Raw genomic sequence first — 21,903 nt, 5'->3', positions numbered from 1 at the left:
GATGCATGGTTTGACTTGACCTGGCAGTGGCAGTGGCACGTGAAGGCGTCTGCGTTTATGACAGGGGGGCTTTTGTTGAGCCCGCGCCTGGGCCCGTTTGCTGAAAGGCAGTTGAAGGTCGCGCTAGCGCCATGTGCTAGTGGCAACAGTGCACTGCAGCGCCGAATGACATTGCCGACCTCTGAGACCTCTTGTCCCGTTTGGCTATCAAAGTGATGCGAAAAGACACGGCACCTCTTGTCAACTCGGTACTTTTTTTCTTTCTAAATTCCCGGTTCCAGCGTTGCTTTGGGGAGAAGAAGGCTGCCAGAACATCTCGATCGGGCTCCAACAAGTCCTGACACGGTGCCGAGGCTGTCGACAGCGGCCAACTTAGGTGACTGCACCATCCGTTCTTTTTGACCTTCGATTCATAGCAGCCCCGGTCTTTGCCGTCCGTCAACCCCGACAACCCGCGCCCTAGGTCCCGTCGTTCAAGCCTTTTCTCGGCATATTATCATCTTCCCCGACTCGTTTCCTCCCTCACCAGACATCGGTCTCGAAGACTCCAGCAACGGCCGACCACAATCGCAAAGGCTTGTGCTGAGCGCATTGACTAGAGTTACCTATTCGGTCACCGGCCTCGCTTTCACGCGCGCGCATCTAGAATTTGTCCTCCCTTCGGCTGGACCTCTGGAGCGAACACTACGTATTACCTACACCACACCCCTATCCCCAAAAACCTTAATCGCAAAGCCTCACCAGCTTGGCGCGGTTCCGCATCCCTTCCTTTCTTCATGGCCTTCTCCATGTCGGCGGCAAGATGAACTCTCTCAACATCATCTCGTCACGAGTCTCTCCACCACCGAGTCCTGGTCCGACGAGATCCAACTCCCTGAGTACGATAGGTCTGGCGTTGAGCTCGGACGAAGCCTCGAAATTACGGGACAGCCAGACCGAGAACGCGCTGGCCGATCTCGGCGAGAAGCAGAACTTGACGGCCGAGCCCGAAGAATTCCCAGTAGAAAACCCAGGATCTCTCGAAGAGCGCGAAGACCTCTATGCGATCGACGAAAAGACGCCCTTTATACCACCCAAACACGAAACCCCCAAGGTGATAAGCCCGAGAGGCTCGCCCTGGGTTTTCTATCCAAAGCGCATTGCCAACGCCTTTGTGAACTCGCTACGATGGATACTTCACACCCTCACCGCACCTGGCGTGTACCTGATCGCCTGTCTTTATAGCGAAAGCGGTGACTTTGCGCCTTTACAACAACTAAAGAAACTCTTTGGGCTTTACGGTGGAGATGCAAAGGCGCTAGCGATGGATTATCACGAGAATATTGAAAAGAGCAGCGGCAGTAGGACAAGTCGAGGTGGAAGCAGGGCAGGGCGTATACCGCGGTCGAGTAGTTCGTCATCTTCAGGTTTATCTTCTGAGTCCGAGTCGGACCCAGAGCGTAAAAGGCAGGGCGGCAGTCGGCGGGACAGTGTGAGTAGAAAACACCACCTGCGCTCGAAATCACTGCAAGACACCGAAGAGATCGCCCCGGCCCGACGGTCTATCCGAATCAAGCTCCACGCCGAGGAGTCCCTCCGACAGCGCAAGCACCGCAAAGGACAATCCGCCAGCAGCGTCGCACGCGCAGGTTCAGCGCCCGGAGGCGGTGACGGATCTGGAGATATCTCGGCGCACCTCAAGTCCCCCACCTCGCCTGTGGCTGCCCTCACCAAGTACCCGAAGACCCCCGGCCCTCCCCGTCCCCTGATCCCCCGCCGGCAACCATCCTATATCAACACCGGCGACGTCATCCCCGGCGGCACCGAACACCAAAAGACCCTCATCCTCGACCTCGACGAAACTCTGATTCATTCCATGTCCAAAGGCGGGCGCATGTCGTCTGGTCACATGGTCGAAGTCCGGCTCAACACTACGTATGTCGGAGTCGGCGGCCAAAACTCGATTGGTCCCCAGCACCCGATTCTGTATTATGTCCACAAGCGCCCCCACTGCGACGAGTTCTTGAGGAGAGTGAGCAAGTGGTATAACCTGGTTGTGTTTACCGCTTCGGTTCAAGAATATGCCGACCCAGTGATTGACTGGCTGGAGGCGGACAGGAAGTATTTCAGCGCGAGGTACTACCGGCAGCACTGCACGTTTAGGCATGGGGCGTTTATCAAGGATCTGAGCAGTGTTGAGCCGGATTTGAGCCGGGTGATGATTTTGGACAACAGTCCGTTGAGTTATATGTTTCATCAGGGTGAGTATATCCCCTTTTAAATACTTGATATCAGGAGATGTGCTGACATGACAAAACTAGACAACGCAATCCCGATACAAGGCTGGATCAGCGACCCGACGGATTCCGACCTGATGTATTTGATACCATTTCTGGAGGGGATGCAATACGTGAGCGACGTGAGGGCGTTGCTGGCGCTGAGAGGGGGAGAGGATGGGCAGCATATGGCTTGATGCTTCTGTCTGTGGAACTTTTATGTGTAGTATGCATTGGACGTGTGTTTTTTTAGGACGTGAATGAAATGAAGGGAGGTGTCAGGTTGGGTTGGCGGGGGGTTGGTCATAGGGGCTGGGAAATATTTTTTTGATAATTATTTGAAGTTTTTTTCTGTTATTTTTTTTAGTTCGTTTCATGTTGTACCCATCTTTTCATTTTGAGAGGGTTGAAGGGGGCTTCTTATAAAATTAAAGAGGGGAGCGAAAGGTAATGTTTTGCATGTTGATGGGAGGGGAGAAAAAAAGCAGTGCTCAACGAATCTGGCTTGGGTGAAGGGGGAAGAGGATAAGAGGACAAAATGAAGGCATCGGCTGCATTGTATTGCATTACATATACTACATTTAACTCTTGTTTATACATGGTTTATTAACATACTTTTAACTTCATGATGAGTCCTCTTGAAGATATGTTTTGTTTACTTGAGACCAAGTGTAGACAGAGAAGAGGCTATAGCCATGATAGTAAGCTTGGATCGACCACAGGGTCCTGCCATTCCACAGTGTCTGGACCAGATGTTATCGAACTCAGGGGTATCACACCTCGCCGAGGCCGTCAAAGCCCACCCAGGACGTCTCGGGTTTCAGGAACGAAAGCAGATCGAACATGCGTTGTTTTCTTCGGCATTGAATCAAAGAATCGAAGATCCAAAGAGGGGGAGCTGCATACGTCACACAGGAACTGGCGTGCTCACTTATTAACATAGCCCATGTCTCTAACGGCTCTTCCGCCTTGGTTCAGACAACACGTTTCGTAAAGCGTAGAAGTCTCCAGCAGCTGAATCTTGATATTGGCATCACAAGTGGACACCGAGGCAAACACCAATTGCTGTTTGAGAGGAAGAATGAGCTGATGGAAAGATGACCTTTCAAGGCCATGGGCTATCCGAATCAAGAGTCCAAAAGCGGAGAATGTGGTCTGGGAGGTTGCGGAAAGTGGGGCCCAAGCCAAGGGTCGCATCGGAATTTGACAGGCGCAAAAGGTGGTGACGTCATAGCACAGCAGTATCAAAGGCCTGCTCTCCCACTGCTGACTTTGGGAAGCGCTCCTCAAGGCGGGGAGCTACGCTGCGATGATGTATGAGGTAGCAAAAGGGGGTACGTACGCCTTACAGCTTGGCACCCCAGCCAGTCACTGGGGAGGTGGAGGGCCCCGTCCGTTTCCAATTAACCTGGCCCGGGTATGGGACTGGACTGGGGGACTGGGTCACTTGCAGGCTGGGAAATCGTGACGCACAAAGGCGACCCAGGTTCCTGCCCACTCTTCAGAGTTTTGTGTTATAATAAACCGTCCTTCCCGCCGTCTGCTGACCTGACTTTTTGCTTTCTTTCACCATCAAACCAAACAAACAATCCATCCAGCTTTGACGAATAGTCCTCTCACGATACACCAACCACTTCCTCAACACTATCCAAACAGTTAACACAACTCTCTCACACTTCACAACCGCAAACATGTCTCTTCAGTGTAAGTGACGCCATTTCCCCGCATTGTTAGTCGTCCATGTATCCGACCCCGTGTCATCAATGCGACTTCTTCCTCGTCGACTCAGCCGATTCTCGACCAGACGCTGGGAATGGAAAAAGCCATTGAGTATCTGTCAGTCTGGCGAAGAGGGATTTACAATGGTTACACCGGTTACACCGAGGGATCAGGACACAAATAGTCAATAATGAAACCCCAAAATTAACAATGCCATCACAGACCTCCCCGCTGTTAAGCCTTCCGCCATCGCCCTCGGCACCGTCTTCAACCACACCTTCGAGCTCGGCGTCCTCTCCCCCCTCTTCGGCAAGACCTGGCAAAAGGCCAAGTCTGCCAACACCAAGGAGGAGTTCCTCAAGTCTCGGGAAGCCTCTTCTGCTGCCGCCGCCTGGGGTTCCGCCCTCGTCGGCTCTGCCCTCCAGTCCTATGGTGTCGGTGCTCTGATCAACGCCACAGGCACTCTCTCCTACAAGGGCGCCGCCTACCTCGGTGCTCTCATCTTCGCCGCCACCAGCGCCCCCGGCTTCATCTCCCAGCTTGTCGTCGAGCACCGCGCCTTTGACCAGGTTGGCCTCAATGTGCTCGCTAAGCTCTTCGAGACTGTCGGTCTTTCCGTCTTCCTTTCTTGGTGGGGCACCCGCACTATCCCCTTCGGCTCCGGTGGTACCCCATTGAGCCGTAACTCTTTCCGGGCGGAGTAAATGGGGATGATGGGCAATGGGAGGAGGAAAGATAGATGATTAATGAACCTCGACTCGGGATAGAGTGATCTTGGAGGAGGGAGAGGAGGAAATTCAAAAGATTAAGGCGCTTTAGTGTGTGATGCTTTTTTCTTTTGTTTCTGTGTACTTTTATGATATTAGCATCCATGGAATGGGATTTGAGGTAGACTCACTGCTGTTGTGCGCGTTGCTGAATATGCGAAGAGGATGTGAACTATTCGGTGCGTGGTGATCATGAAAATTACTAATTCTCTGGCTCCCAACAACACCCCATGCTAAACACGTAAGGCTTTTCTCAGCCGACGAACTTGAAACATGGCTGGAATCTCAGTAAACCACCAAACACACACGAGAGAGCACCCTCGTTTTTAGAAAGTGGAATCGACAGTACTCCTTATCACCTATCCGAGCAAACGCGAACAAGGCAGGGGATATTCGCGGTTCTATTGGCACAGGAGGCCCAGCACGGGCTGCTGTGATAAATCCCAGTGTCACGGTGTTCTCGGTAGTTGTTAGTGTGTTTTTCAACCTGCCAAGCTGGGCTGTCAAGGGGGTATCGTCGTTGAAACAGACGGGTTGAATCTTGAGTCTGTCTGTGTCAAGTGTTGTTGATGAGGGGGCTCATGGGTTCATCTCTGCGTGGGGTTGATTTAGTGAGGGCAATTTTCCGAACGGTGTTGGGTTGCTGTATTTGTCTGTAACGAGGAGTTGATAGAGAGTTAGGTGGTTAGGTGGTTTAGGTGAAGGTGTGACATTGGGATGTGTGGGACGTTGTTTTGTTTTTCTGTTCATGAGTTGTTTGTTGAATGCTCATGAAGTTGATGGGAGTGAGTACCTGATGCCAGGCTTACTGGTGTTGTGGTCTGTAAGTTTGGGATGGGTGGTATATCTCTTGTGCTGATAGATTGGCGATGGTCTGCCGTATTGCAGATTGCTTCGGAATAGGACGACGGGAGTCTGCGTTGGATTCGAGGTGGACAAACATTGATGGGTACTTCTGTCGACGGTGTCTATCATTCTCGTCAGAGCACACAAAAGCAAAATGAACAAAATTGAATATAAAACACCACCCGGTGTTTGTGATATTTTATACACCCTACAAAAAGGCTGAAAGCTAACCGCTAACCCCCATTCCCTTTTGTTTTGTACTTCAACAAATGCCCAAAAAAGAAAACAATGAACAAAACCCCCCAGTATGTCCCCTGAACGCCGGCCTTTTTTGTTTGACACCCAATGGAAGCCAAATCAACGACTACCATGCCATCGAGAAAATGACAAGATGCTTCAAATTGATGTTCAGAGAAAGAAAGAAAATATCCTCTGGTTCTGATATTCTCTCATTGAAACCCCTCATGGTATTCCCCCATTGATGCTGTTCCAAAGACTGAACGATAAGCTCTTGCAATATTAATAGTGTGAATACGCAGTTTGCTCATGTTGTCGAAGAAACTTGCTGCAAAGGGAAGACTGAAGAGACGGAGAGATCGAGAGGAGGATAACCCTGCTTCTGACATGCCCAACAAACGATGCCGAGGTAGAGTCGCGTGACAAGTAAGGGGAGCTGGGTATCCGTATGGGTATATCATGCTGGTTGCTAAGAATGTAGCAAGCAAACGTGCTGCCTTGAAGTCAAACAGCAACAGGGAGCTCAGGCAGCGCCGATTTACTGCTGCTTGTTGGCCTGGCGGTAGGCGATTTGCTTAGAGTGGGTGCCCTTGACCCACGGCTGAACCTGGGCATCCCACTCCTTTTGAGCAATCCTCAGGACCTCCTTGTAGGACTCGAGGTACTCCTCAGCCGACGACTTCTTATCAGCGTCGGTCATCTCGGTGTCTTTGCCAGCCTTCTTGCCTGAAGGCTTCAACATGACAACACTGGTGGCGCGCTTGGTGCAAGCGGCAACACCGAGGTCGGCGCGGGACTTGATGAACAAGTAGGGAACATTGTGCTCCTCGCAGAGGAGGGGGAAGTGCATGATGACATCCATAGGAGAGATGTCGCCGGCAATGATGACGAGGCCGGGGGCGTCGCTAGGGGCAGTCGCGGGGGTCTTCGCAGGTGTCTTCTTGATAGCTTTCTCGCACTCCTTAACACCGCGATGGATGGACTTTACTTTCGCGCCTAGAGGAAAAAAACAGATTAGCATCGGTCTGCGCAAAAGCGAGTCGATTGGAGGCAATTGCTGCGCACGCACCCTTCTTAATGAGCTTGTAAATCTTCTTGTGAGTCTTGTCATCGGCCAGGGGCAAGGCGAATGGGACAAGCTCCTCAGCAGGCTTGATAAGATCCTCCGGATCGACCTCGACGTCGCTGTCCACCTTCGCAGCAGCGGCCTCAGCATTAAGATGGGCCTCGGCGGCGCGGGCAAGCTTCTCCTGCTTGGCCTTGTCCTTTTTCTTGTCTTTCTTCTCCTTAGTGACACCGGCAGAATCAGAGCGCTTTTCCTTTTTCTTCTCAGACTTGTCCTTGCTCTTTTTCTCCTTCTTCTCCTTCTTGTCAACAATGTCGACGACTTCCTTGGTGGTCATTTTGGCGACTTTCTGAGCTCGGCGCGTGAAAATCGAAGACGGGCGGGGTGAAATAAGAGCTGTGATTACCGAATAATCGGGATAATACAAGCAATTGAGTCGATTAAGAGGGGGAATCAACAAATATAATGCTTTCACCTTTGCGCCAGACGAGCCGAGACTTGCAGATTTTCAGATGCAAAGGTGAGCCAGAAATTTTGTAGGCCAATTGTATGCCCGTTCCGCCAGCTCCAAGAATTTCTGGCGCTAGCGGCAGTGTCGAGGCCCGTGCCCCGATGCCAAGCGGTGCAGGCGCTCAGACCATCATGAGAAAAAGGTCGGTGTTGAGGGGAGCTCAAAGGGCCGAAGGTGAGCCGGATTGAGCGAAAGGTGGGTGGGGTGGGGTGTTCAATGCGGGACACTGAAAGGACCCCACCATAATTTTCCACGGTTTGTTCCCCAAGGCTGAAAGCTTGCAGTGACACATTGACTCATTCCGTTCTTCTGGAAGCAAAAGCCAAATTCCCAGTCAGTTAAGACAAGTGATTTGACAAAGAGACTTCAGCAAGACAATTGATCAGCCCATATTCTACACCGCAAAGAGACAGACAACGAGATACACCATACCTGCCGTTTTCGAGCTTCCGCGATTTCCCAGCACGAACCGCGGGGTTACCCATCTTGTTCAAAACATATCCTTGATCCTCAGTGGCTTATACAGTTGATATTGTCTATATTCACACACACACACACAAAGCCATGCAACCATCACAGGCAAACTATGCCCCCAGCTTGGACAAGCTGATCAAGTCCCTCAAGAGTCAGCCCTATGAGGCTTCAATCGAAGCTTTAATATTGTAGGTGACTGCCTTGTGCTGCGGTGTGTTGAGCTCTTCTGACTTTTGTTCCTCTCTTGTTAGTCTCCTCAAGCGCCGCCAGGTAAAGGGCGATGACTGCGCCGTTGCGACAGCCCACATTCTCCTCCAGGTTGTTGCGCGATCGAAATGGCACGATGTTGACCAGCTCTTGGGCAGAGTCCAGAGTGTTGGGTCTAGACTTGCACGGGCTGCCCCTCACGAGCCAGTAATTGGAAATATTGTGCGCCGAGTGCTGGGCCTCATCCGCGACGAGGCAACCGAGGACAGAAATAATGCCGACGACTTGGGCAGCGATTCGGCATCCGATATCCAGAGCCTTGCCCCTACCAACCCTCCACCACAACGACCTGCCCCGACCCCAGTCCTTATGCGCTCCAACACTGCTGCCCCAGGCGGCCTTCAGGTGTCCAAGTCCATGTTCAACATTCTCTCAGCCGCCACTGCTGCCGACACACCCATGACTGGAGCTTCAACACCACTTTCTCAGGCCCAGCCTGCCAGTGTACATGCCCTGCGAACCGAGGTTATCAATGGGATTGAGGAAATCATGGACGAGATCCAGCAGGCCGATGACCAGATTGCGAGTTTTGCGGATATCCAGATTCACCCTGGCGAGTATGTGCTTGCCTATCAGCCCACCAAGACGGTTGAGAGGTTTCTCATCAAGGCTGCCACGAGGCGGCGGTTTACTGTCTTCATTGCCAGTATCAACCCTATCGAGCCAGGAAGTGGTGAGAAGCCCTATGCGGCATTGAGGAAGAAGCTCAACTCGCACGGAGTTACCACCATCAACTTGGCCAGCAATGGGTTGATGGCCTATATTCCCAGGGTGAACAAGGTCATTTTTGGTGCCAAGGTGATTTACCAAAACGGTGGCTTGCTTGTAGACAGCGGTGCCTGCATTGCTGCTCAAGCTGCCAGAGAGTTTTTGAAGCCTGTCATTGTTCTTGGTGCCATCTACAAGTTCTGCCCTGAGGATCCATCGGACGAGGCTGTCATTAGTGAACTCGGCAACCCATCCAGCTTTGTGAGCTATGCAGACGGTCCCGAGGTCGAGGCTCTGGATATCGAAAATACCGTGACCGATTACATCCCACCATCACTCGTGGAAGTGTACATTACCAACTTGTAAGTTGTCCTGCTGTAATGCATGGTCGGTTGAGATTTGGCCGATTCGTTAACTTTCCAATAGGGGACCACAGACACGCCATCATTTGGCTAGTATTTTGGCCGACCATTACAAGGTGGAAGATATAGGATATTCTCTCCACGACGGTGAGGTTTAAAGAAAACTGTGTGCTGTGCGTCACATTCTTGATCTTGAGAGGGGCAGAGAACGCGACAGCTCTTCGTGGCCTCTGGCTGCGGCTCTTAATCGAGCCATTCACATGTCGTTTTATTATACCCAATGGAGCTTTGACAGGCCTAGACTAGGTGGACTGTTGACGCCTGGTAGGGCCGCGTAAGCTTCGAGGCCGAGTGGTGGTGTGGTGAGCGTGGGACCATAGAACAAAGGACTGCGGGGAGCGAATAGGGGACCGAACTATGGGGCTATGTCAGCCAAGCCTCTTGCGGTGCCCTTGTGGGCAACGGCCCCCTGGCAAATGGCAGCGAAGCGCGCGGAGGCTCGGGGGGACTTTAAGGTTTGTTCAGCGAGCTGGCTTACACATACTTTACCTCAACCCATGATGGCTGGTCTGATGAATCTGACTCTCATCATCCTTTTGGCGAGCTGTCCATTCACCGCAAGAATACCAATAAATGCTTAATCGCCCCGCCTTTTTGCTGTGCCTTGACTGTTTTTCTCTTTGCCCGAATCCAGTGCGTCTATCCGTAGTTATCTCAGTGCCCACCCCACCTTGGGGCTCTCTTAGACGTTGAACCTCTGATTCCATTACCTTAGGTTGTTGTCTTTTTTTTGTTGATCTTACCTCAACTTCCAATCATCAGCAACATGACATCCCGGCGTGCTCCCCTCGAAGACATCCCTCCCCCTCCCTACTCAGAAACAGACATCTATTCCAACACGTCCTCTGGCCCATCTCCGACCAACCCGACACCACCCACCACCACATCAACCCTGAGAAGGAACTCATCCAACTCGGACGACACCTCCACCACCTACGACGGCGAGATTATTTACACCCCTCCTCTAACTCCCCAGTCGGCACAATCCAACACTGCTGCTGATCTTGTCGCTGCCCCCTCATCGCCGGTTGCTACCTCTCGTCCTCGGCGGATCCCAGAGGCGCAGGCATACTTCGACAGCCGGCCGCATTCGGGTGTTTTCGTCGGTGGCCCGACAACAGTTGAGATCACCCTCGCTGCTGACCCAGCTCTGACGGATGTCGAGGCCATCGCTGGGATCGACAGGTTGACTGTCGGTGGTGGTGCTGGTGAGAATGGGGATATCACGCGGGAGGACTGGATGACGTTTCTGAATTATCTGCTGCCTGGGTTTGCGGATAGGACGAATGAACGGGTGGTGGATAGGAAACTGAGGGCGGAGGGGGTTGAGACTGGTAGTGAGAAGGGGGAGAGTGATACTAGGAGTCAGGCCGAGGTTTTCTTGCTGGAGAGGATAAGGGGGGTTGGTAATAGGGATGGTGATGGGGAGGGGGTCGGGGCGAGGAGGGAGAGGGTGGAGAGGATGGTGAGGGAGTGGAATGAGGGGTTTTGGGAGAGGAGGGGGGTGAGGGTTGTTGTTAGGTATGAGGGCGAGGGAGAGAGGGAGGAGAGGATGCCTGGGGCATGGGAGGAGAGGTTTGATACTCCTTCGGGGCAGGGGCAGACACCAGCCGGGCAGGGACAGCAGCAGGCGCGGGGGCAAGGGGGGTGGATAGGACGGTTTAGTCCTTTTGGTGGTGGGAGTGGTGCTGCTGGGCCTAGCAACAGTAACAATAACAATAACGGCAATGGGTTCAACTTTGGCGGAATCAAAGTTGATGGGGAGAGGATTAGCATCGGGAATAATTTTGTGGTAGATGGTCGGACTGGCCATCTCAAGATCGGGGGTATAGTGGCTGATACTAATGGGATTAGCATCAATGGGTGGAATCCTGGGAATATGTTTGGTGGCAGAGGGGGGTCCCACGGTCGTGAAGGAGGACCTGGGGGTTGGTGTCGTCCTCCGGGTGATGCCCGTGGGTTTCAACCTCCACCAATCATGCCGGGGATGTCATGCCCGCCTCGATGGACTTGGGGTGGTCCTGGTGGGAGAGGTGCTTGCGGCGGACAGAGGCCTGAACGTGGACAACATCACTACTTTGGTCGGGGAGGACGAGGAGGATGGTGGAACAGCCGTTGGGGACAAGGTCCGACAGAACCAGAACAGCCAGCACAACGCGGACGGGAAGGCGAGGAGGGTGTTGGCAACGTTCAACCGGCCAACCAACCTACTCAGGGCCAAGACCGTGGAAGGACACACCAGTCTCCTTCCAAAGAGCGCCGTCGCTCCCGGTCAAGCTCTGTATCGAGCACATCATCAAGGTCGTCCAGCAGTTCCGAGTCCACCATCGGCTCTCTACCCGACTACGACGACCTGAAAGACACCCAGCTGCCCGTCATGAAGACGTACCTCTCGGAGTCCCTCCAACACCCCGAACAACAGATCACACGGGAAAGAGTGCGTCAAGCAAAGAAACAGATCCGTGAGGCTCGCCGTGCCCCTGCCACAGAGATCAACGAGCCAGTCAACATGACACAGGACCGCAAGGCCCTGCGCCGTGAGGTTAAGGAGTTGATGCGAGAATGGAAGCAGCTGAAGAAGGAGCAAAAGCGTCAGCGCCGCCAGCTCCCCAAGGAGAAGCGTCAACGCCGAAGGCAAGAGAAGCGGGAGAAGCGTCAAACCAAAAAGGAGATGCGGCGGGCAGAGAAGGACTTTCACCGTCACGGTCATAGATCTGGTCCTCTTCCTGTTCCCCATCATGGTCCACCACCGCCTGGCCCTCCGCCTCCCCATGGATCGTCTCATCTTTTTCTTCAGGGCTTTCCGCCTCACATGCCCCCGATGCCCCCGATGCCCCCGATGCCCTCGATGCCCCCGATGTCCCCAATGCCTCAAACACACCCCTTTGGCGCACCAGCTCTTCCCCTCGTCCCCCAATCCGAAGCACCCCCCTCCTACCGCGGTCTCTCCTTCGATGCCGCCACCAATAATCCCCCAACATCCACTGGATTCCCCCTTGGCCGTCCCGGCCCCCTACCGCCCGGAGCCTGGCCCCAAGAAAGTGACAACACCACACCGCCAGAGCCCTCAGTAGCAAAATATAAACGAGCCGATGAGATTGAGGATGAGATCACCGCCAAGTACTCGGATCTATTGAGCCTTCAAGAAAAGATCTCTGGTCCGGGATTCCTTAAGGCGGAGGACGAAAAGGCGGCGATCGAGCTGGAAAAGGAGATTGAGGAGTTGGCGGTGGAAATGGAGAGGTTGAGGACGGAGGCGGATGAGGAGTTTGCGAGGGAGCTGGCGAGGGAGGAAGAGAGTAGACATGGGTTGTTTATGAGGGCTGAAAGGTGAGAGGTGACGGTTTGTGTGAGTTCATGACAGTCACGAAAACATGGTTTCATCAGATCTTAGCAGCCGTTTTGTGTTAGAATTTGCGGTAGGTAGCGTTAAATAATGAGACATTAGTAAGCTCCATAACCCCCTGTTTATACCGTCTGCTTTGTGTGAGCCTTGATATCGACAAACAATGTTTACCTGTTCGAGCCCCTTTTCCACTCATGCCTAATCACAAGCCACACCACCCACCCATATCACATCAAAACACACCTGACCGGTAGACTTTTTGTATTCCCGCCCACCCTTGCCCACGTTTCTAAACACTCAACCAAGGACAAAACAGAACCCACATATCTAGACATTCCTTTTTAAAACACCACAAACACCTGCAAAACTAATGTTTACTCTCGTCTCTCTCCACCAACTCCCCCACCCCCAACCCCCTCCCAACCTTGACCTTAATCTTCTTGTCCTGTTCCGGATCCCTACCCACATCCCCCACCGGCTCGCCCTCGTCCTGGTCTTCTTTCGTCTTCTCTTCCGAGCCATTGTTCTTCTTGTCTTGCTCATCCTCGGCCTTCTCCGCCTCCAAAATCTGCTGCTTGATAAAGTCCAGATCGAGCTTCATGCAGAACGCGTCCTCCCCGTCGGCGTAGTACTTTGGCTCCGTCTTTTCCGTCTCGAACTTGAGCGTGTTGCGGTAGAGGTGGATGGCGGCTTGGTTGGAGACGCGGACGTGGAGGGAGACGTAACGGGCGTTGAAGGCTTCCACCATTGCTTGTTCTGTTCACCCATCAATACACTGTGATTTGGGTGGGGGGGTAAAAGGGGGGGACATACGGCTCTGTCTCATGAGTTTTTCCGCGATACCCAGCCTCCGGTGGGTGCGCATCACGCTGAGGGAGGTGATGTGGCCGTGCTGGACGCCGTCCGTGGGCTCTTCTTCCATTTTGGCGAGGACATAGCCGACGATCTTAGGGTAGTCATAGGGGGTCTTTGCGGGGCGGGAGACGTCGACTGCCACGAAGGAGAGCTGGGGCCAGGAGAGGGCGTGGTAGAGGTAGTACTTGAGGAAGTAGTTCTCGGGGAGGTTCTCGAGGTTGGCGTGCTGGATGAGAGGGATGTCGGAGGGGCGGAGGAGGCGGATGTCCATTGTGTCTTGAGCTGAACTTGTTCGGGCCTTGTATGTACGGTATAGCTAAATAATCGAAAGCTTCGTAGTCGGCAAGCTTCGGCGTGATGCGGGCGGCGTGAATTGAACGCTGGACGGGACGGCCGTTTGGTGGGGCTCTTCTGACAAGACGGCCAAGGTGGAATTCAACGCCGCCAATGGGTGGGACTTCCCGCTGAAAGCCATGTGGGGTGGGCGCTGTAGCCGCGCAAATAGCGGGGCAGCTTCCCAGGGTAAAGAGCTTCCCCGGATGGACCTCGACCGACATCGCCAGATGCGGGGCATGTTTAACTTAAACATTAAGGGCATTGTCATTCCGTGGGGGGTTACGCGGCTCTGTTATGTATATATGAAGCTATCTCCTCAAATTGATTTTATTTTCTTCCCTGTCCACGTCCAAAGAGCTCTCTCTCATCTGTGTTAGTTTTGTATAGCATTGATATCACCAGGAACATGTCTCGCCCTCTGGAAGGCAAACTCGCCATCATAACCGGCTCATCGCGAGGTATGTGTCCCTAACCGTCCCTTCTCACCACTATGCTAACAATCACCAGGCATTGGCGCAGCCATAGCCGAAAACCTCGCCTCCAAAGGCTGCAACATAGCCCTCAACTACACCTCCCCCTCCTCTACCTCCATCGCCAACGACCTCGCCGCCCAGCTCACCTCCTCCCACAACATTAAAGTCGTTCCCATCCAAGCAGACATTGGCAGCCCGGAAGGTCCCGCCAACCTTGTTCAAGATGTCAAATCTGCTTTCTCCTCTTCAGACAACACCTTCCAAATAGACATCATCATCAACAACGCCGGCATAGCCCAAAACGCCCTCCTCCCCGACGTCACAATCCCCCAATTCGAAGCCACTTACCGCGTCAACGTTTTGGGCCCTCTCCTTCTCGTCCAAGCCGCCCAGCCTTACCTCCCCAAGGATAGATCAGGCAGGATAGTCAATATCTCTTCCGTCTCCTCCTCTACCGGGTTCGTCACCCAGTCTGTCTACGGCGGGACCAAGGCTGCGTTGGAAGCAATGACACGGACGTGGTCGCGGGAGTTGGCGCAGAACGCCACGGTGAACGCGGTGAACCCTGGTCCGGTGGAGGGGCCGATGTACGCGAGTAATGCAGAGGTTTTCCTGGAGGGAATTGAGGGTTGGATCAAGCACACTCCGTTGATGAAGGCGCAGGAGGGGGATGTGAAGGATGAGAGTCTGCCGGACGGGACGAGGGCGGCGAGGACGGGCGAGATTGCGGGTGTGGTTGGGATGCTGTGTGGGACGGAGGCGGGGTGGATTACGGGACAGGTTGTTTGTGCTAATGGAGGGATGGTTATGCTTCATTAGGGGGACACTCATACATAGAGTTGATGGTTTGTGTATTTGAGAGATGATATAGGTATCATTAGAGACAAGGCCGGATGCTATCGAGTTGAGCTGAATTTATTGTCTATGGTGAGCTGAGGTCCCAGCAAAACGAGGTGGCTCATGCTAAATGCTTCCAGCCCAAACTCTTACTTCAATATGAGAAACTGGTTTAGAGGAAGAAAGCATAAAAACATAAATGAAGCTGACACCGTCCAGGATGAGCTCTCAACCTGGAAGCTCGGCTTACACAACCAAAACGTCTCACTGCGGGGCCAAAATTTGCCCCGCGCTCGTTCGCTCGCTCCGGCCGGCTCTTTTGAACACGGCTCACCCCGCCATAGTTACTTGTCTATCAAGCCACTCATTCACTCACTCACTCACTCACTCACTCACTCACTCACTCACTCACTCACTCACAGTCATTCTTGACCGCATCTTACACAGTTATCCCATAATTCTATACCCTCCCACTCACACATAAAAACCATGGCGTCAAATCACCAAACCATAAACTCCGCAGAAGACCCCTTCGACTCCCTCCTCCACCTTGAAACCCAGTTCTACACCGAAGGTTACAACCAAGGCGCCGCCGATGGAGTCCTCGCCGGCCGCACCGAGGGAAGACAGCTGGGTCTGGAAAAGGGCTACCAGAAATTTCTCGAGGCGGGAAGGTTGTATGGAAGGGCGTTAGTCTGGGCCAATCGACTGCCCAACCGTTCTTCTCCGCCACCGTCAAAATCACCACCGGCGTCATCAGAACCAGTTGTGCCAACAGAGACCGAGACAGAAAAGGAAGACCTCCCACCACTACCCAAGAACCCCAGGCTAGAGAAGCACATCACCACACTGTATGCCCTGGTTGAGACGGAAAGCTTGTCCATGGAGAACACAGACGAGGCGGTGAATGATTTCGATGATAGGATAAAGAGGGGGCAGGGGAAGGCGAGGATTATCGAGAGGATGGTCGGGGAGAAAGCAAGCGGAGGGGAGGAGGCAGGGACAGCAAGTAAGGGGGTCACCATTTGAATGTGGTGATGGAAAGGGAAGCTGTAGATAGACATCCACGTATACACTCATCCACGCACATAATCTCATGAATGAAAGCAACAAATGAAAAACGCGTCTCAAAGCCAGCATGCCCCGTCTGTCTATACCGCCTCTATTTTGCAGGTCTTATGTACAGCTTCTCGGTGACCTCTTTCTTTCTCCTTTCTCTAAACGACCAACCTTAGGCAAAGGTTCTGCAGGGGTAGCTGTGATTCGTTAGCACATCTCTTTCATAGGAGAGAGAAATAAAAAGAGAAAAGACCTACTCCTCCCCATAGCTCTGCTCCTCCTCCAGCTTGTACTTGTGCACATCCCACTTCCCCTCGGCATTGCTCATCGTCGTCCCGCTCGGCAGAGGTGGCAGGCCACCAGTGGCCTCCAGCACCCTCTTCGCAGCCTCGACACCGGCAGACTCGATATAGTTGGCCAGGCCAGCCTGCTTGCCCTGCTCCTGGGCGGCAACCAGAGCCTTAGATCCCTCTTCGCCAATGAGCTCGACACGGGGGGCGGCAGCGGAGCCGACGGTCAGGAGAGCAACCTGCTCGGCCTGGGAGACGACAGAGAGACGGGGGTAGTTGCGGCGGGCGTCGCGCTTCCAGTACGGGTTGTCGGCGAGGTCACCGGCCGGGAGGGTGACGGGGTCGTCGTACTTGAGGGGGTCGTTCTGGCCGGGGGCGGGGAAGCGGTTGTAGGGGTTGAGGGGGACGCCGTTGGAGCGGTTGGCGTCGAGGGAGAGGGAGGCGCGGAGCTTCTCCCAGAGGCCGGTGGACTGGACGGTGTATTTCTGGATGGGGAAGTATCAGTACGACAAGAGGCAATTCTACGAGACTAGGTAAGCAATTGAAAACATACGGTGCTGATTTTTTGGACAGTGCCGGCCGCAGCCTTTGCTACCGCTTTGGAGGCCATTTTGGCGGTTGGGGGGTTCTGTGGTGGGGTTTTACCACTTGAAGATATTCAGAGATTCAAAGATGGGGACTTCGCTGCTGCCAACAACCAGCCTGCCTCTCACACACACACGATGATGCTCCCAGTTGCTGCGGTCTTGGCGTTGGCTTGCTTAGCTCTTAGCATGTCAAAGAGCCCGCAGTTTAGCCGGGTTCAGTGAAGAATGCCGAGCCTTCAATTGGAGAATCTGGACCGGGCAGCTCCACTGGCGCTGGGTCGCAAACGGACAGCGTTGGCCTGGGCCAGCACTTGGCACCTGGAGAACCACGTTCTTGGGGAAACGGACTGAGGAGCGATCCATCCATCTCACGGACCACCTCCTACCACCGAACTCCTCTGGTCTGGCTCCTCACAAAACCTCGACCGACTCCGCGATCACCCTTTGCGACGGGGAGCGAGATTGCACCATTCCATTACCTGACTGCTTGGGTTTTTTCAAAGTCAATGCTGTTACCCTATTGAATTTCTCTGGCTAACGGCACCAACTTGAAGAGAAAGAAGAGAAAGGTGGGTGCCGAATATTGCGCCTGATTTCAAAAGCTCCCCTCGACGTAACAGCCAGCCAGCCCCCTCTCGTTGCACAAGGAGTGCGCTGGATTTTGTATGTAGGGCCGGTTCGATCGAGATCTTTTCCCTTTCTGTCTGTGTGTTGCAGAGACGGTACTCGTGCCTCAGACGGGCGTGCCATAGTACTCATTCATCATCATCATAACTTGATCTTTCAGATAATAGCTTGCTTTTGCTTTTTCTTCCCGGTCTCGGTCTGCGTCTGCAACATACTGGAACCCTCCATCCCATCCCATCCCCCTTCTACATGCAACGCGGGGACGGGCAATTCATCCCCGAGTTTTGCAGCAAAGCTCCTCCCGTCCGAATTGCCCTGTCCCTCGTGTGTGGCGGCGGGCGCATTCTCCAGAGCGCGCGCGCGCGCAGAAAACAAGCTCCATTTTCTCGCCTTTGTCTATGCTCCATCGCATATCGCACACACACCTTGACCTTGACACTCGCACCCCTGACCCGGGCTGCACCGCGCAACGTGATTGGCCAACACGCTTGCGCAACAGCAACCTCCCCCCAACGACGTCTCTTCTTTTTCTTCTCTGGTTTCTCCCCTTCTTTTTTTCTTTTTCCACTTTGACTTTCTCCTTTCCCCAAACCACTTACTATTGTAACCTGCAATCCATCCCAGTCGCGTAACCTCCGCGACCCCCAATTCTTTCTCTCTACCTCCAGCCTCCAACCCCCAATCAATATTGATATCTCATCACATAGCCATCAAAAATGCCCGTCGAACTCCGCAAGCGCAAGGCTCCCCCTCCTCCCCCTGAGCCTCCCGCCAAAAGGGCCACCGCTACCAAGAAGGCCGCTGCGCCCAAGAAAACGGCCGCGGCAAAGGTGAAGGACGCGGTGAAGGAAACCGTCACCAAGGTCACTGAAGCGGCCACTTTCACCAATGGCGCTGCGGCCGCCTCTGCCGAGAAGCCTGCTGTTGGTGATGTAATCACTCTTGATGGTTTCGGGGGGGAGATCGCCCTCCAAACCGGCGACTCCACCACCCTCGCCGCGCTGGCGGAAAAGTCAAAGAAGGGAGTCGTGCTGTTTACTTACCCCAAGGCTTCCACTCCTGGCTGTGAGTTTCTTGTGTTCCCAAAACCCCCCTTCCCAATATCAATGATGGATTGCTGATGTAACGATGCCAAAAATAAAGGCACCCGCCAAGCCTGCATGTTCCGCGACGAGTACACCGCCCTGGCGACCGAGTCCGGGTTTGACATTTATGGCTTGTCGACTGATTCGCCCAAGGCGAACACCACGTTCAAGGAGAAGCAGAAGCTGCCGTATGAGCTGCTCTGTGACCCCGGCGCGACGCTGATTGGGGCGATTGGGCTGAAGAAGGCGCCCAAGGGGACGACGAGGGGGGTGTTTGTTGTTGATAAGGCGGGGAAGGTGCTTGCTGCGCAGGCGGGGAGCCCCGAGGGGACGGTCAAGGTTGTGAGGGAGATTGTCGAGGGGTTGAATGGGGAAGAAAAGGGGGAGAATGGGGAGGAGAAGAAGGGGGAGAATGGGGAGGAGGAGAAGGTGGTGGTAGAAGAGGGGAAGAAAGATGAGGAGAGGGCAGAAGAGAAGAAGGAGGCGGCGGCGGCGGCGGTGGTCGAGGAGGAGAAGGAAGAGGAGGTGGAGAAGAAGGAGGAAGACGAGAAGAAGGCAGAGGAAAAGAAGGAGTAAATTGTGGGATACGTTTATTTTGAGGGGTGTTTGCGATAACGGCTTGATTCTTTTTTCTCTATGAGGGATACCTAGGTATAAAAAACGGTACCGGCAATTTTGTATTTCCATTTTCTTTGGACACGTTTAGGAGCAAATTTGATGTGCTATCAATTGCTCGGTTGCAGATGCCGATTGAGCACTTCAAAGTGCTTGCAGTGCCGTCTGTGGATATGTAAGACGACAAAATACGACCCGTTGCTCGATGCATGTAGGAAACGATGCGAAATACTACCAACAGACTCTGAATCGATACATGACTCTTGCTGGCTATGCAAAAAATGTAGCTCCATCCAAAAACAAAAGTTCGAGCCAACGTCGAGAGGCGCTAGCCCCACTCAGGGGTAAAGTAAACAAGCCCCTGTCGACTCTCACCTCTGACCCAACAACTCGGATGAAAACCAGTGGGTGAGAACTATCTGTTTTGACGCTTCCTTGTCCCGATCTTTCACGAATTCACTCTAACGGATGGTTATGCTGTATTCTTAAAGATATTCTCTCGTAATGCGGTGCGAAGATACTGAGAACTGGCCGTGCAAAGCATAGAAAGTAGCAATGCATACCTCTCTCAGACATATTCGGAGCTTGGACAAGTCTGTGGACATATTTGTATTCTTGCCAGGACCTGCTTCTTTGCTGGCGGTCAAGATGTTTCTGAAGCACAAAAAATTGGCAGTGCAAGTAAGCATTAAACAGCTCTTCTTGCTATTATATATGGTGCAATAAACTCTGTTTTGGTGGTATCAAAAGGCACGCTGATCAATCTTACGGAATTATACATGCTATCCGCCCCTTACTCCCCTCCAACATCAACTGCAAACACTCACTGCCCCGAAGACCCGGTACTACTCGCCGCGCTCAACGGCCTCGGCGGCGGAACAGGCCCAGAATTATCCCCATCATCACTCCTCTGCATCGGCACCCCGCCCACAAGCGACCGCACCAAGTTATGTGGCGTCATTGTAGACGGCGGCGCCGGCGCAGGAGGTGGAACCCCATCCCCTTCTTGATCCCCGCCGTCCTCGTCGTTGCCGGTGATGTCTCCCAGCTCGGCATGTGCAGCCGCCAACTGCGCCGCTTCTGCCGCCAGGTTCTCGGCCGCTATCTTTTGCATCTCCAGCAGCCTCTGCTTCTCAGCCACATCCACTAGATCATCGTCGTCACTCCAGTACGGATCGTCATCTGCCAAGTGTGGCATCGCCATCCGTTTCCAGAACCTCAACTCCTGCCTCATGGCCTTCATCTCGACCCTCTTCTCCCACCTCTTTTCGTCCTCGTCGTATTTCTTCCGGAAATTCCTCAGCTTCTCGTTCGCGGCGCCGGCGTGGGCCTGCATCTCCCAGATTTGTTCGCGGAGCCTGGAGTTCTCCGCGCGGGCATCGGCTAGTTGTTTGCGGTAGGACTTGTGCCAAGCCGAGACGTCGCTGACGTGCTTGGCTTTGTATTCGTGGAAGATTCGGAGCATGGAGGACATTTTCTCGGCGAATTGGTGGAGGAGGAAAGCGTTTTGGTCGCGCGAGTATCTGGCTTTCTCGAAGGCTTCTGAGAGGACTGATATGTAGGTGTCGAGGTCTGCTTCTTGGGCTGGAGAGGGAGGGGTTAGCAAGTTGGTTGAGTTTGTAAACGAATACAAGATGGGGAGATGTACCCTTGATTTCATCCGCTGACAGGCTGATCAGCTCTTCGTTTCCTAGCGACTGTGATCTCGCCCGGGCGCGAATACGGCCGACGCAAGAGATGACTTCTTCGAGAGTGCGCTGGTTTTGGGCGAGCTGTCCGCTGAGAGTGTCGACCATGTTGTAGATAAAGGTCAACTCGGATGCCTGGCCGGCTGGTATGGGAACGCCAACCATGGCTCCCTGCATGTTGGCGCCGTTCATGCCGTTCATGGCCAGGAGCTGCTGTTGATGCTGTTGCTGCTCGTAGAATTGGATCTGTTGCTGGTACTGAAGCTGTAGCTGTAGTTGTAACTGCTGTTGCTGTTGCTGTTGCTGTTGCTGTTGCTGGTGGTGATGCTGCGAGTATTGCGACTGCTGGAGGAGGAATGGTGGAGCTGGAAAGTCCATGGTGGGTGGTGAGCGTTGCGGCGCTTGGGTGTCAAGTTATTTGATCCACTAAACAGCTGGGGGCGCGCCCACTGCAGCAATTATATTAGCGTGGGTGGCAGGGGTGTTCCTAGCCCAGCAGTGGCTACGATGGATGGACTTCAAGCAGTTCTTCTGTGCATGCGATAATGACATTCTTTTTCCTCGTTGAGGTGAAAGTGAAAATAAGATAAATGCAGCTCCTCTTAGAAAGAAGTTTCTTGCATGTCGGTTTGCATTTCTCGGGCTGCAGGGGTTCATTGGACGCCCTGACGCGGGTGCGCTTCAAAGACATCCATATATGTCGGTAAACAGCCGCACACCAGCAGCATATCCAGATTTCATATTCCTCTGGCCGGGCTCTCTCCTGGATATCCAGACATGAATATCAAGTTCAGGAGCCATCTTATTGCCCAAAAATCGCAAAGGCCTGAATC

At 53.5% G+C, this 21,903-nt stretch overlaps 12 protein-coding genes across 12 annotated transcripts; 8 read left to right on the top strand and 4 right to left on the bottom strand.

Annotated features, from left to right (window-relative positions):
• Positions 1 to 75: 75 nt before the first annotated feature.
• Positions 76 to 2,879, top strand: NEM1 (Nuclear envelope morphology protein 1). The gene is made up of 3 exons (XM_062944982.1): positions 76 to 2,240; positions 2,301 to 2,496; positions 2,692 to 2,879. Exons 1-2 carry the CDS (start codon positions 803 to 805, stop codon positions 2,450 to 2,452), a joined length of 1,590 nt encoding a protein of 529 aa, XP_062803868.1. The 5' UTR covers positions 76 to 802; the 3' UTR covers positions 2,453 to 2,496; positions 2,692 to 2,879.
• A 795-nt stretch (positions 2,880 to 3,674) lies between these two features.
• Positions 3,675 to 3,866, top strand: QC764_0044610 (uncharacterized protein; the record flags this gene model as incomplete). The annotated part of the gene is made up of 1 exon (XM_062940322.1): positions 3,675 to 3,866. The coding sequence occupies one exon, from the start codon at positions 3,675 to 3,677 to the stop codon at positions 3,864 to 3,866; it is 192 nt and encodes a 63-aa protein (XP_062803867.1).
• An 80-nt stretch (positions 3,867 to 3,946) lies between these two features.
• Positions 3,947 to 4,924, top strand: QC764_212730 (uncharacterized protein; the record flags this gene model as incomplete). Its single annotated transcript, XM_062944981.1, has 2 exons — positions 3,947 to 3,959; positions 4,197 to 4,924. 2 exons carry the CDS (start codon positions 3,947 to 3,949, stop codon positions 4,676 to 4,678), a joined length of 495 nt encoding a protein of 164 aa, XP_062803866.1. The 3' UTR covers positions 4,679 to 4,924.
• Positions 4,925 to 5,737: 813 nt separating this feature from the next.
• On the bottom strand, positions 5,738 to 9,703 carry NHP2 (snoRNA-binding protein). Its single transcript, XM_062944980.1, has 2 exons — positions 6,894 to 9,703; positions 5,738 to 6,820 (listed from the first exon to the last, which is right to left on the bottom strand). The coding sequence occupies exons 1-2, from the start codon at positions 7,225 to 7,227 to the stop codon at positions 6,363 to 6,365; spliced, it is 792 nt and encodes a 263-aa protein (XP_062803864.1). The 5' UTR covers positions 7,228 to 9,703; the 3' UTR covers positions 5,738 to 6,362.
• Positions 7,664 to 9,370, top strand: GCD7 (GCD complex subunit gcd7; the record flags this gene model as incomplete). The annotated part of the gene is made up of 3 exons (XM_062944979.1): positions 7,664 to 8,063; positions 8,127 to 9,212; positions 9,277 to 9,370. Exons 1-3 carry the CDS (start codon positions 7,966 to 7,968, stop codon positions 9,368 to 9,370), a joined length of 1,278 nt encoding a protein of 425 aa, XP_062803865.1. The 5' UTR covers positions 7,664 to 7,965.
• A 335-nt stretch (positions 9,704 to 10,038) lies between the features above and the next one.
• QC764_212700 (uncharacterized protein) lies at positions 10,039 to 12,606 on the top strand (the record flags this gene model as incomplete). The annotated part of the gene is given in 2 exon segments (XM_062944978.1): positions 10,039 to 12,111; positions 12,130 to 12,606. The coding sequence occupies 2 exon segments, from the start codon at positions 10,039 to 10,041 to the stop codon at positions 12,604 to 12,606; spliced, it is 2,550 nt and encodes an 849-aa protein (XP_062803863.1).
• A 46-nt stretch (positions 12,607 to 12,652) lies between these two features.
• On the bottom strand, positions 12,653 to 14,011 carry ARD1 (N-terminal acetyltransferase A complex catalytic subunit ard1). The gene is made up of 2 exons (XM_062944977.1): positions 13,432 to 14,011; positions 12,653 to 13,374 (listed from the first exon to the last, which is right to left on the bottom strand). Exons 1-2 carry the CDS (start codon positions 13,742 to 13,744, stop codon positions 12,986 to 12,988), a joined length of 702 nt encoding a protein of 233 aa, XP_062803862.1. The 5' UTR covers positions 13,745 to 14,011; the 3' UTR covers positions 12,653 to 12,985.
• Positions 14,012 to 14,047: 36 nt separating this feature from the next.
• On the top strand, positions 14,048 to 15,101 carry QC764_212670 (uncharacterized protein; the record flags this gene model as incomplete). The annotated part of the gene is made up of 2 exons (XM_062944976.1): positions 14,048 to 14,267; positions 14,317 to 15,101. The coding sequence occupies exons 1-2, from the start codon at positions 14,216 to 14,218 to the stop codon at positions 15,099 to 15,101; spliced, it is 837 nt and encodes a 278-aa protein (XP_062803861.1). The 5' UTR covers positions 14,048 to 14,215.
• Positions 15,102 to 15,608: 507 nt separating this feature from the next.
• Positions 15,609 to 16,148, top strand: QC764_212665 (uncharacterized protein; the record flags this gene model as incomplete). Its single annotated transcript, XM_062944975.1, has 1 exon — positions 15,609 to 16,148. One exon carries the CDS (start codon positions 15,609 to 15,611, stop codon positions 16,146 to 16,148), a length of 540 nt encoding a protein of 179 aa, XP_062803860.1.
• Positions 16,149 to 16,225: 77 nt separating this feature from the next.
• Positions 16,226 to 17,662, bottom strand: QC764_212660 (uncharacterized protein). The gene is made up of 3 exons (XM_062944974.1): positions 17,022 to 17,662; positions 16,436 to 16,953; positions 16,226 to 16,375 (listed from the first exon to the last, which is right to left on the bottom strand). Exons 1-3 carry the CDS (start codon positions 17,076 to 17,078, stop codon positions 16,351 to 16,353), a joined length of 600 nt encoding a protein of 199 aa, XP_062803859.1. The 5' UTR covers positions 17,079 to 17,662; the 3' UTR covers positions 16,226 to 16,350.
• On the top strand, positions 17,554 to 19,824 carry DOT5 (thioredoxin peroxidase dot5). The gene is made up of 3 exons (XM_062944973.1): positions 17,554 to 17,624; positions 17,843 to 18,747; positions 18,826 to 19,824. Exons 2-3 carry the CDS (start codon positions 18,399 to 18,401, stop codon positions 19,341 to 19,343), a joined length of 867 nt encoding a protein of 288 aa, XP_062803858.1. The 5' UTR covers positions 17,554 to 17,624; positions 17,843 to 18,398; the 3' UTR covers positions 19,344 to 19,824.
• A 259-nt stretch (positions 19,825 to 20,083) lies between these two features.
• On the bottom strand, positions 20,084 to 21,683 carry QC764_212650 (uncharacterized protein). The gene is made up of 2 exons (XM_062944972.1): positions 21,031 to 21,683; positions 20,084 to 20,966 (listed from the first exon to the last, which is right to left on the bottom strand). Exons 1-2 carry the CDS (start codon positions 21,446 to 21,448, stop codon positions 20,206 to 20,208), a joined length of 1,179 nt encoding a protein of 392 aa, XP_062803857.1. The 5' UTR covers positions 21,449 to 21,683; the 3' UTR covers positions 20,084 to 20,205.
• Between the last annotated feature and the right edge of the window lie 220 nt (positions 21,684 to 21,903).

Source organism: Podospora pseudoanserina, chromosome 2 (assembly GCF_035222485.1).
Source record: "Podospora pseudoanserina strain CBS 124.78 chromosome 2, whole genome shotgun sequence".
Taxonomy (NCBI): Eukaryota; Fungi; Ascomycota; class Sordariomycetes; order Sordariales; family Podosporaceae; genus Podospora; species Podospora pseudoanserina.
The sequence above is the reverse complement of the archived record's forward strand: the minus strand, read 5'-3'. Positions and strand labels throughout refer to the sequence as shown.